This window comes from Myripristis murdjan, chromosome 22, assembly GCF_902150065.1.
Source record: "Myripristis murdjan chromosome 22, fMyrMur1.1, whole genome shotgun sequence".
NCBI classification, from domain to species: Eukaryota; Metazoa; Chordata; class Actinopteri; order Holocentriformes; family Holocentridae; genus Myripristis; species Myripristis murdjan.
The window spans coordinates 19,684,090-19,696,195 of NC_044001.1; the positions used below are offsets into that span (position 1 = coordinate 19,684,090).

Consider the following 12,106-nt stretch of genomic DNA (forward strand, 5'->3'; position numbering starts at 1 on the left):
GGTTCATGTTGTCACCAGCTGGCTAAAAGAGAGCTTTATTTTGACTGTTTCTTTCTTGTTCTCCCACTGCAGGGCCTGAAATACTCTTTCCAGACTCATGACCGCTTGTGCTTTGTCATGGAGTACGCAAACGGTGGTGAGGTGAGCCATCTGACCCACAAATGAGTTTTCACCCATAGGTCCCAGTCAGCCAAGTGATGGAATAATTTCTGAACTTTCTCCTTAATCTGTCATCCTGTTTCTGTGTTCCTCGGGCTGCCCAAATCCCTCCTCTTCTCATCTGTGCCTACTCGCTCTCGATCTCCCCTATTTCCCTGCAGCTTTTCTTCCATCTGTCAAGGGACCGCGTATTCTCAGAGGAGCGGGCACGGTTCTACGGGGCCGAGATAGTGTCAGCGCTGGACTACCTGCATGCTGAGAGGAACGTGGTCTATCGGGATCTAAAGGTGGGTGTGGGAAACTCGCTTTTCTCTCTGCCTCCGCTCAGTGTTTTTCTTTCTTCTCCTCTCATCCTCTTCCTCACCTTCTCTTCCCCCCTTCTCTCTCTCTCTCTCATATCTTTCTCTTTTTCTTTTCCTCTTTTTCTCCCTTTTCCCCCATTCCTTTCATTTCTCCCCCAGCAGGATATAAATAGAGTTTGCTTCCATCCAGAGCAGTGGCAGTGGCCAGGGCTTATTGATCTGCCTCCCCCAGATCAGACTCCAGACCTCACTGCAGCTGGAGGGAGGCACGGTCCATACACTTACTGCAGCTCGACAGAAATAACCACCGTCTCCCTTTGAACAGCTAGCCACCACCTCCTGTTTTAGCACACATACAGCACTCTCACTTGCTGATGTATGTGCAATTCGCCCATAATTGACTTATATGAGGGTAGTGCCGCACTGGCAACAAAATGTGATGGCATGAATGACTTGTCGGCATTACCCTAATATATTGAAACTCAAATTTTTCAGCTCCTCCTTTTTTGGCATTTGAATTAAGAAATTATACTCTCAAGATGCCTTCACATATGTAACTTCTCACTGATAAGACAGGTTTGGGTTTGTTAGAGGGGCTATGTGTTGTAGAATTGGGCATCTGGAGCCCTACAACATCCAGCTGATGTAACTATACTAGCCAGGTCAGCACAGCATAACACAGCTCCCCATCTCCCTGCTCCCTCCCTTCCTCCCCCTCTCCCCCCGCTCTCCCCTTGGGTTTATGAGGCAAGCTCCCAGCCTGCTAGGGTTCTCCTGAAAATGCCAGGGTAGCAGGATTGGAGGATGTGCTGACTCTGGCCGGGCGCTGCTGGCCACGTGTGAGCTACAGCTGCCAGGTGACTTTTACGGAGAGAAAGAGAGAGGACACGCTGATATTAAAAGGCCGTCCAACCTCAAGTCGTGGTGCCGTGTGATACGCAGCCTTTGGGGCCCGGTCACTTCACTTAGCCTGTCCTTTTTGTCACAGTCCACGCTGATGCCTGTTCAGTTGTCAGTAATGTGGCAGTGAAACGGCATTTTAAGAGCTTCTTGTTTCCCAAATTGATGTATGTCCTGTTGAAAAAAGATTATTACACTCAAAAGTGTTAACTAGTGGGAGATCAGTGACAGAAAAATGGTAGATGCATGGCTGTCCCAAAATGTGATAGTCTTATTGTTTAAGATTTTTGTTGAGGACTGCTGGTTCAGCATGAAATCACCTTTATGTGGCCTGTATACTGTTTTCCAAAAAGTGAAAGTAATAGGATTTCGATATAAAAAATTAAAACAATAATAAAAATTTAACAAATACTTTGGAATTTATTGTGAAATAGTTGAATTTTCTGCTATGGAAAATAAGCCAACAAGGTGCCTTGTGACTTTAACATTGCTGCTGCCACCACCGAGAATAGTTTTCACTCACCCCCTGACTCAGTCAGTCCATCATTTTATGCTGATGCTGAAGTCTGTCTTTTTTTTTTACCCTTAAGCTGGAAAACCTCATGCTGGACAAAGATGGACACATAAAGATTACAGATTTTGGTCTGTGTAAGGAGGGGATCAAAGATGGGGCCACCATGAAGACCTTCTGCGGGACACCAGAGTACCTGGCACCGGAGGTAACAAATCACTAATTCACTCCACCTGATGTTATTTTTTTTTTTTTTTCATGCCTTTGACAGAATCCACCATGTTGAGACATAGTAAAAAATGAACTTGACATCACATTCAGATGTTTGAAAAATGTAAATCAAATTTTTATCCAGTGTGTAAAGAGGAAATAATTATAAAATCAGGGAGCTCAGTCATGACATGAGTTAGATGCAAGTGAACATTTAATGTGTTGTTGGACATTTCGTGGATGAGAGGCATGTGGAAGAATGGGCAGCTGTTCCAAAATGCCTGCCTAATCTTCAGCTAAAGTCTGTGAGTTAATGAGTGCACCGTGTGCACAGGGCAGGGCAGCCTGCCTTCATATTTGCTTGTTGGGGAGGGGTGTGGCTACTCCCCATTGCGTGCAGGTATGACAAGTGCTGGAGTGGGCTATGTAACCTGATACACTATTGTGAGTGTGGGCGGTGTGTGTGTGTGTGTGTGTGTGTGTGTGTGTGTGTGTGTGTGTGTGTGTGTGTGTGTGTGTGTTCAAGTATATGAGTGTTTGCGCTAGCCCCTTGCCTCTCGCCGTAAGAATGCTTTCCGGGAGAAGGGTGTCCATGTTGACACAGTTGCCGGATCGTTGTTTTTAGCCTCCATTTGGAATTTGCTGGGTGGGTTGGGTGGCAGTGAGGCGCGGGGGGCGGGTGGTTGGCAGTGCCTTAGGAAACGTGAGCTTCCGCCCCTGGAGAAAAGACCACATTGGCTACAGCTGTTGTGCAGCGCCAGGGGAGCCACAGTCCTGCTGCTGCCCGGGATGCTTTGCCTGACCCGGGCAGAGTCAGGGCCCTCGTGAGCACGCCATCCCCCAGTTTGTCAGACCGCCCCCCAGGAACGCTTCCCTGTGTCCTTTTCATCCATCAGACCAAACCTCCTTCAGGCCTTTGCCTTGAGACTATCAAGGCAAAGGCGTGAGCTGTGTGAATATGAAACACCCTCAGACCTGGACAAGCATGAGACACACAAAAATAATCCAATTTATAGGGGTGTGTTACTTTAATAAATATTTTTCTCAAGTTCCCTAATCTTAAAAACTTCAAAAGCCCCCAGTTGTTCATCCCCAGCTCTCTGCAGCCCAGTTCACTCCTCCACAGAGTTAGCGCAGCCTATAGTGGCTCCAGCCTCAGCAGCAGAGCACAGGAGACATCAGGGGGCGTTGTCATGGCAACAGGGTCGCTGGCGAGCGTCTCTATGGAGTGCGGGCCAGGCAGTGTTACAGGTTGTTCTGCAGTAAACAATGACCTTGTTGTGTGTGCTGCACAGGAATGCTGTAACGTCTGGGAATATTCCACCCAGGGCAGGAGAGAGAGAGAGGGGGAGAGAGAGAGAGAGGGAGAGGGAGGAGAGGGACCCGCTCCGCAAACCCTGACCATTTTGTCTCTAGAGTAAGGAGAATGGGGAAAATTCACTTTGTCACTTTTATTAAGTAGTTTAAAGAGGAAAATTAGTATTGGCTGGGGGAATTGGCCTTCAGGGAATATCTAAAAAGAAAAATGTGGACGGGTCGCTGAAACTGATCTTGTGAGTTTGTAAGATTAATGGCTGTCAGTGTGCAACTTTGCAAGTAAGAAAAAAGTTCAGTACCAAGTAGAGCTCCAGCACAGCAGCAAGTGTTTGTGTCTTTTATCCTCTCTCTCCCTCCTCCCATATCTCTGTTCCTTTGGGGCAGTGTAACAGTATTAGTTTGGGGCTGGGGCCCAGGCAGGCAAGCAGTCCTGGTTACGTATATGAGGGATGAGCTTGGCTCCTGCGCTCCTGGCAGCTTCACAGCTGTGGTGCTCTTCTACATATATGGGGCAGCTGCGGGCCCAGCTGTCGCGCGGTGTGAATCACACGACAGCAGCGCTGGAAATAGAGACGGCCCAGTAATCCTAGCACCACGCCGGCTTCACATTACTCCCCCTGCCCTCCAAGTCCTCCTCCTCGACGCTCACCACTCACCACAGCGCCAGGCGGTGTGCCCGCTGACACATGCGCTGCTGCATGTGCGCACGCACAGACACACTTACGCACACACACAGCAGTTTTGTTCCTTTTACGGACACATCCGTCCATCTGTTTACCAGGACCATCACTCCCGGCCTGTGCACCACGGTGTCCATATCTAATTCTATTAATCCGCCCACATCTTTTTACCTATGATTCTATTCTTAGGCTGAATCACCTGGCATCATGCTGCTTGAGGTTTAAAAGAACAGACTGTTCTCCTTGTCTTGATTTCACCTTCAACATCCGCCTGGCGAGGTAGAATCCAGTACATGTCCCCGGAGACCTTGAAACAACTCTGCTCAGCAGCACATTAGTCATGCAACAGGTTGCTCTGTTCAGTAAGCACAAGGCAGAGGGAGTTTGACTTATTAAGAACTGTGGAGAAAAGTCATCTTACAGAAATGAAACAAAATATTTTCTTCTCTTTGAATGCAGTTGTCGTCATTATGTGGGCTGTGTGTAAGATGCTTTTCTGTCTTTGCTGCCACACACACACTTTCAGAGGCTGCTCCCACCTCTTCTGCTTGTTGATGTGTGTGTGTGTGTGTGTATGTGTGTGTGTACATGTGTACACGTACTGTGGCCCGCTGGTGATTAAATATGCAGGGCTCCAGGGGAAACTCTATCCCAGCTCCTAATGTGAGATATGAGTCAATGTTGGCTGAGGCTGCCTCGACTGCCCAGACCAGGGGTGAGCGCTAGTCAGCCTGGCGGGGAGGGTGGGATATTCAGCCTAAAGAGCTGCTGTCTTCACAGCCCTGCAATGGCCAAACACAGCTGACTTTCATAATTAAACCAGTAATGGCTGAACTGTGTGGCTGCAAATTATCACATTTAGTTTACCTGTACACTTTTGTTTCAGCTCATTGTATCTTAGAAGATGCTGGTAGATTTTTTTTCGACCATTTTTCCAGCAACGACAATGTGGTACCCCTGTCAAGTTAAATTAGTACATAAGCAGCCTCACCGGCTGTGTCAGATTAGCAGCCATAAGGCCTGTTTTAGTGTTCCATCCGTGCTACGCACACACACTCACATTTTTTAACCTGTTTACGTAAAACCCGCGGTCCACACTGAAACACCCACAAAACACTCCTTAAAGTCCCATATTAAACTTCTGCAGGTCTTGATACGAGACTGCGGTGTAGATCACATGACAATCTACTAGACTTGCATTTTCAAATTTTCATTTTTCATTTTCAAAATTTTGGAGAGCATTTTTGAGAAAAAAAAAATTGTAGATGTAAAACCCTGGCTTAGTGTGGACAGAAGGCTAAAATGGAGGGGGAAGAAAAGATGCATTTTCAAGTTCACCCAGGTCTAAGACTGACTTTTTAATCTTTTCATTTCACCCTCTCACCCGTCCCATCCGCTAGGTGCTAGAAGACAACGACTATGGCCGAGCCGTGGACTGGTGGGGCCTCGGAGTGGTGATGTACGAGATGATGTGTGGCCGACTGCCCTTCTACAACCAGGACCACGAGAAGCTGTTTGAGCTCATCCTCATGGAAGATATCCGCTTCCCGCGGACACTAGGACCTGAGGGACGCTCCCTGCTCTCTGGCCTGCTCAAGAAGGACCCCAAGCAGAGGTTAGAAGCCTCTGATACAGCGGTTCTCATCCTGGGCATTGGGAACCTGCCCGGAGGAACATGAAATGACTCATGATTCAGAAAACACATTTCTCATATGGGTTTATTGTCGTTGTACTTTGGTCTCAAAGTTATCCATCTTGTCCATTTCTGCTTACAGCAGGGGGTCACCAACCACTGTGCAGGCATGAAATATTCCTGTAAAAGACGCTGATTAACATTTGTGCTGGTGACTTGTCTTCCAGGTTAGGTGGAGGGCCTGACGATGCCAAGGAAATCATGCAGCACAAGTTCTTTGCAGGGATTGAATGGCAAGACGTTTATGAGAAGAAGGTCAGTTTCTAAAATGTTTATGCTATAAGGTTTCCACCACATACTTGTGTGCATTTTTGACAACAAGCTCAAACAATGTGTTTCATTTGGATCACCACCATCCAGAGACTCTGTAGAGTGTCACCAGGCCGACAAATGTTTCCTGTGTGAGTGACGGCTCTGATGCGCTGCACTGCTCATGTGTCTTCCTCTCCAACAGCTGGTCCCGCCTTTCAAGCCCCAGGTTACCTCCGAGACGGACACACGGTATTTTGATGAGGAGTTCACAGCACAGACCATCACTATTACGCCACCCGGACAAGGTAACACACATTCACACACATGCACAGTCACCCATACAACCCTATCTGCCAGATTATAAAACTACTTCAAAACATGAAACTGGTCATCACAGCGTCAAACTTCATGGCATTGTGTTTGAATGTGACATCAAGGCGGATATGGACAGGACTCCCAAGTGGATCTATTGTCATCTATTCACATCTAACCTCTGTCTGATAAAATTTTTCTTTCCACTTCCTCTTGAGACTATTAAGAATGAGAAGTTGGACTTTTAATTCAGTCAGGCTGCTAAAGCTGGCTGTTTTTTGTTAAGGGTTACTGAATTAACTTTTATGTGAAACCCCCAGGATGATACTCATTGTTTTGATCAAGTTCCGTTTTATAACTGAAGTTGTCAGGCCCGTGAGAGAATCTCCCATGGATCTATATTGAAATCATTCAGTCACAGAGTTTATATTGCGTTTTGCCTTTATACTGACTTTTGTTCTGAGCGCCTGCAGTGAGTCTTTGGGTAGTTTTGGGTAGCACATTAATGTGAGGGAGGAAGCCGTTCTGCAGGCGCACTCAATTCCCTTGAGAGTAGTCTGCCCTCTCCTGGAGAGCCGGTGCTTAGAACAGAGTATCATGTCTCACAACATCCATCAAGTGCTATTGCTGAACATTATGTGTACATGCTGGGTAGTGCTACAGCTGAATGCATCACATTAATGAAGGGATTTTATTTTTAAAAAAATAAAATAATGAGCTAATTATCGAAACAAAGCAATCTGCCTTTTTGAATGAGTTAATTTCTTCCCTTCCATCCCCAGATGACAGTATGGAGTCCTTCGACAGTGAGAGGAGACCGCACTTTCCTCAGTTCTCCTACTCTGCCAGCGGGACAGCCTGAACAACTCGCTATACATTCCTCTGGTCCCATCATCTCCCCTCACCCCACCCGACTGCACACTCAAAAGACTGGGGCCAAAGCCCCGTCCTCCCAGCATTTACTACAAATGCCGTTGGTGGATGTAACATCACAATCTGCAAGTTATGTTTTACAGGAAGGAGGAAATACCAGATGAAAACAAAGAAAACTGTGGTTGCTCTATGAGGCCTTTGAAGACTGTCCACGGCAAGAGTTAACACTACCCTGCTTTTCCTGGTTGTTATGTTGTATACTGAGCAGGCAGCCACACCCCATAATGAATAGGGAAAAGTTATAATATGCACAAATCAGGCCACTGCTATGAATTTTGAAAAGGGCCATTTTGTATAGAAAATATCCAGATGAATTTAAATTGTCCATTTAAAATGGAAAATAGGCATACTGTGGACCAACAGCACGATGTGAGCAAAGACTATTTTGTTTGTTGAGAGAGTGAGAGCTCTATGTTTTCCTCACTTAGACTTCCCAAACCATTAAGACCAAGTCTTCAAAGCATTTTTGGCTTCAAAAGTGAATGTACCGTATTAAATAAAGTCAATCTTTTTGCATACTTGCATGTTGTAACACATGGTTTATTCTCCTAAAACTGAAATTTCACCTTGTAGAGATGATTTTTTTCTTTTTATTACTATTCTATCACCCCCCAATGCAAAAGAGACACCAATAGGTCTCAGTTATATTACAGTGCTCTACCACGATGAGTCCGATAAATCAATTGTGCAATAGGGTCTGGCGTGAGGAATGGCAGACATGCAAAGAATGCAAAGGCAGAGTAATCATTAAGGTGTGCGAAAGCTGGTGTGCAATGGATTTCGGCTGTAACTGTTTGCACACCGCAGACCCCTCCCGTTGCCTGTTCAACATAATAAATAGCACCTCCAGCACCCCTGAAGTATGTGTGTGGTTCCTGATGCCTTCCTGTCTGAACGCTGTGCTGCAAACACTTCCTGGTTTTCCTCTGAACGGGCGGCTCAGGTACCCCAGTCCTCGCTGCCCAATCAGAAACTCCTCTCTCTCCTCTGGGTTTTTCCTCCAAGTACAGTATTGGGTGTTTCCCCACCCAGTGCACTCACTGCAGCCTCAATGAGGTCACCTTAACATAATTCACCTCTTTACGAATACTCTGCAAACAAACTGGGCTTCAGGGGAAAATACACAGAGTCATCTTTGATGTGCTACGATGGGACCTCTGTCCCTTCACGAGCTTCTGAGTTGTTATTTATACGAGACCAGCATTGACTAAAATGAGTTTGACTGTGCCAATGATATGCACTTTGCAGCCCCAAAATGATTGTATTTGGACTTTTATTTGTACTTTATGGTTTGGTAAAGACGAAATTAGCTTATTTTTAATGTAAATTGAATTGTTGTGGATATAAATAAAGCAAGAATGACTTGTTTTGAATCATTATACCCCTTTTACAGAAGGCTGAAGCTCAATTGAGAATCTTGGAAACTGAAAAAATCTTATTTTCCAAGTGTGCTATGATCGTTCAAGGTTTTCAGAACTTCAGTATTTTTTTTTATGATGACTGATAATCATTATTCAAAAAGTGCATCATACGTTATTGAATGTAATGGTTTTTATTATATTGTTTTCATCACTTCAATCGTTTGCAAACCTGTTTGTTCATTTTTTGAATCTGATTGTTACTTATTCCTATGCACACTCACCCTTTGCTGTCACCCTTTGAAAATAGGGAAATTCATTTTATACTTCTTATTTTTTATTTCAACTTTTTTGTATCTGCCCTCCCATATTCCTGAGACTGAGGACACCAGCTTTAGTAAACAAATAATATAAACTTTGTACACTGTTTTTACTGTTTCTGTTTTCTTTCAAATTGATGAAATAAAAGGTCTTAATGAGCTGCGTGGACTCCTCTTTTGCTGTGAAACATGCAGATCTTGATCACTGCCTGGAAATTGTTCCCACGGCCTCGTCATCATGACACTAAAGCACCTAGTCTAGTGCTGATGATTCACTCAGAACAGCATCTTCCTCTGTGATTTCAGCACAGACGCCAGATTGTCGGGAAAAGTTAATATTCTACAGATAAAAATAAAATGATTTTCTTCCATTTTGACATGAATGCGTTTGATCTTCCCTAACTTCCCATTTGCACCTGATCCTTCTTTTTCTTCTACCTTCTTTTCTTTTACTTATGTATAAATTGCTCTTTTTATACAAGATTATTTTAAAATGTATATTATTTATTTAGGCTACCTTTAAAACTGAATTGTATTCTAGTGGCACACTCAAAAATGACTGGATACGAGTGTGAGAAACTAAAATGTAAATATGAATATGACATGATTTTTGAGTTGCCATAGCTTTATCAGTGTACTATGAAAGTGTCTGTCAGTCCATATTGTGAATCAAATAACTGGATTTTTTTTTTTTTTTTTTTTTTTTTCTTAAATCTGGATTTGATCACACTCTATCCAGACAAGTGTTTTGGAGACAAATGACTAATACTCAGCGGTACTGACTGGATGGCTCTGACTGTGTCTTGGCCCTGTTCTGGGCCTGTGCAGGACGGCTCAGGTCCGTGTCTGTGGCTCTGCAGCTGGTCTGAGATGGAGACGCTGCTCCCCTGGGCCTCAGGCAGATGGTACAGTCTCTGGAGCAGATGTTGACAGCCAGGGCTCACAGTCTGTCTCTGGCCAGCTGCACCGCGCTGCGCCTCACGGCAAGACCGTGGTTTGGCCCAGTGTGGGGCTCACCTGACAACCGTCCCTCACCTGACTCCAGCTGCACTCCCCATAATGCACTGCTCTGTGGCGCCGGCTCAGCCCCGCTCCCTCCCATGAGTAATGTGGCGGCATTAGGCTGCAAGTCACTTGTCACTCACAGACCCCACAAACACAGACTACCTTGTATTTGTATCATGCAACTGCAACAAAAATATCTCCTATTATATTTCTGAATATAGTCAAAAGCTTACTTACTCCTGTAATGAAGTGCACTGATGAGGGGAAAATAAAAAACATTATCCCTGACTGATTTCCCCTTTTAGTAAATCAATATGAAGCATGTAGAGACCCCAAAGTTTTGTGCAACATTGATAAGACCTGTGGATACTCAATGTAACATTCTGTATGGAGACTGCATTCATTTTGTTTTGGAAAAAAAAAATAGATAAATTAAAAAAATCTTTACTTTTTCTCTTTTTTTTATGAATTATGAGATTATAGCTGTGCTATTCTACACAACAATATACTTGAGTGTATTTTTACCTTCAGTGTAGGCTACTGCAGCCATCTAGTCTGTGAACTTTTACTTGATAAAATCACTAAAACTGATGGATACATTATTGGTCCCTTTGGGGGGAAATTCTCTGTTTCCACTGCCATGCTACAGGAAAGTCAAAGTGCAGGATAAGCTGCACAGCAGCAAGTCTGGGGCAGGTGTCACGTCGGCACCCTGCAGCCAATACAGAGTCTACAGACAATTATTGTCTTTAAAAGCATCATCAAGTCTTCTGGTTTAAACTGGTTTAAATGGCAGGAAATGGGGGGAGAAATGAAAAGTGGACTACTACCTGAATCACTTATCACCCACAAACACACTCACTAAATGTAGGGTACATGAAACCAGGTCAGTTTCTTCTGCCTTGTCAGAAAGGCCCATTTAAAGGAACACAATTTGGAAACAAAAACGATGTAAACCTATTTCTGTGTTATTCATTAGGTTGTTGTTGTTTTAAATCTATTCATTTCAGTGACAGGAGATAGAGAGCGGTGGTCGCAAGCTGGTGAAAGAGCAGGTTTCTTTCTCTACATGAGGGTGGGAGTTTTCTGTGACAGGGTCAGGGCCCTGGGGAAACAGGTTCAACTGGCTGCCGACAAGTCATTTTTTAGAGCAGTGTTGTAGTGAAAGGTAAACCCACCTAGACTCACCTTTTGGCCAGCTTTGCAAAACAGTTTGCCCAGACTTTTAGACAGATAATCTATATGAACAAAATAAATACTGTGCACCAAAGTCACCAGTATCAGTGTGATGTTGGCTGAAGATAGGGTATTTTTCCCAGCATGATTTATTTTTTTACAGTGGTTCTTATTTGCCTTGGTAATCATGTCATTGACTGAGAGGCTAGCCATAGTTTAACTTTTTATCAACTCACCACTTAAAAGCAAACTGATAATATGGACATCTGCAAGTTTGGAAATGTGTAAGATGGTTTTAATTGTGATATCCATTCATTTACATTGTCCTGTAGGCGACGACTGTGAGCGTGTAAGGTTTTGGGAAATAATTAAGTCGAGCTTGGAGCGCCATCTAGTGGGTAGAATTTGTAAAAATAATTTCCATTATGTGAGTCTGCACCATTGCACATGACTACACAGTTTTTTATTTTTCTCAGCACATTTTATCGCAGTGAAATGATGACTTAAACTTGATTTGGAGTGAATTGTTACAGTAGGCTGCCTGTCACTGCTGGGATCCCGTTCCGCCTCGGTAGATCTCATAGTCAAAGCTGATTCGCATCTAATTTGAATTAACAAATTCCCTTTCAGGCGTGCGTTGCGGTTTGTTTCGGTAGGTCACTGAACAGCCTGCATTTTGTTTCACTAACAAACGGGGGAGCTTTCATTTTTTCTTTCCACTGCCCTGCTGCGATGCCGTGCAAAAGTGAAGACGCTGGATAAACAAACTCCGGTCTGGCTGTGAATAGAACCAAAGATCTTCTATAGAAAAGATGAATCAATAGTTCATAAATCTGGGCCACCTTCCGTCACGCATGCGCTCACCTCACGCAATTTTGCCTCAGGCGGAAATAACATATATACACAATTAAAATGTTTTTCCAGCTCAATAATTAGTTTGTGATCAAAGAGGGATCATCAAGTACTAGTACAGCTTAG

The 12,106-nt window shown here is 44.3% G+C and overlaps 1 protein-coding gene across 2 annotated transcripts in view; it reads left to right on the top strand.

Moving 5' to 3' along the window:
• The window catches only part of akt1 (v-akt murine thymoma viral oncogene homolog 1), a 30,690-nt gene extending 21,584 nt beyond the window's left edge, over nucleotides 1–9,106 (top strand). For both annotated transcript variants that reach the window (XM_030081901.1, XM_030081900.1), the window contains exons 8-14: nucleotides 73–141; nucleotides 321–446; nucleotides 1,952–2,080; nucleotides 5,480–5,694; nucleotides 5,940–6,027; nucleotides 6,227–6,329; nucleotides 7,119–9,106. In XM_030081901.1, coding sequence (XP_029937761.1) covers nucleotides 73–141; nucleotides 321–446; nucleotides 1,952–2,080; nucleotides 5,480–5,694; nucleotides 5,940–6,027; nucleotides 6,227–6,329; nucleotides 7,119–7,198 — 810 coding nt within the window. In that variant the 3' untranslated portion in view covers nucleotides 7,199–9,106. The remainder of the gene's footprint in view (nucleotides 1–72; nucleotides 142–320; nucleotides 447–1,951; nucleotides 2,081–5,479; nucleotides 5,695–5,939; nucleotides 6,028–6,226; nucleotides 6,330–7,118) is intronic.
• The last annotated feature ends 3,000 nt before the right edge of the window (nucleotides 9,107–12,106 follow it).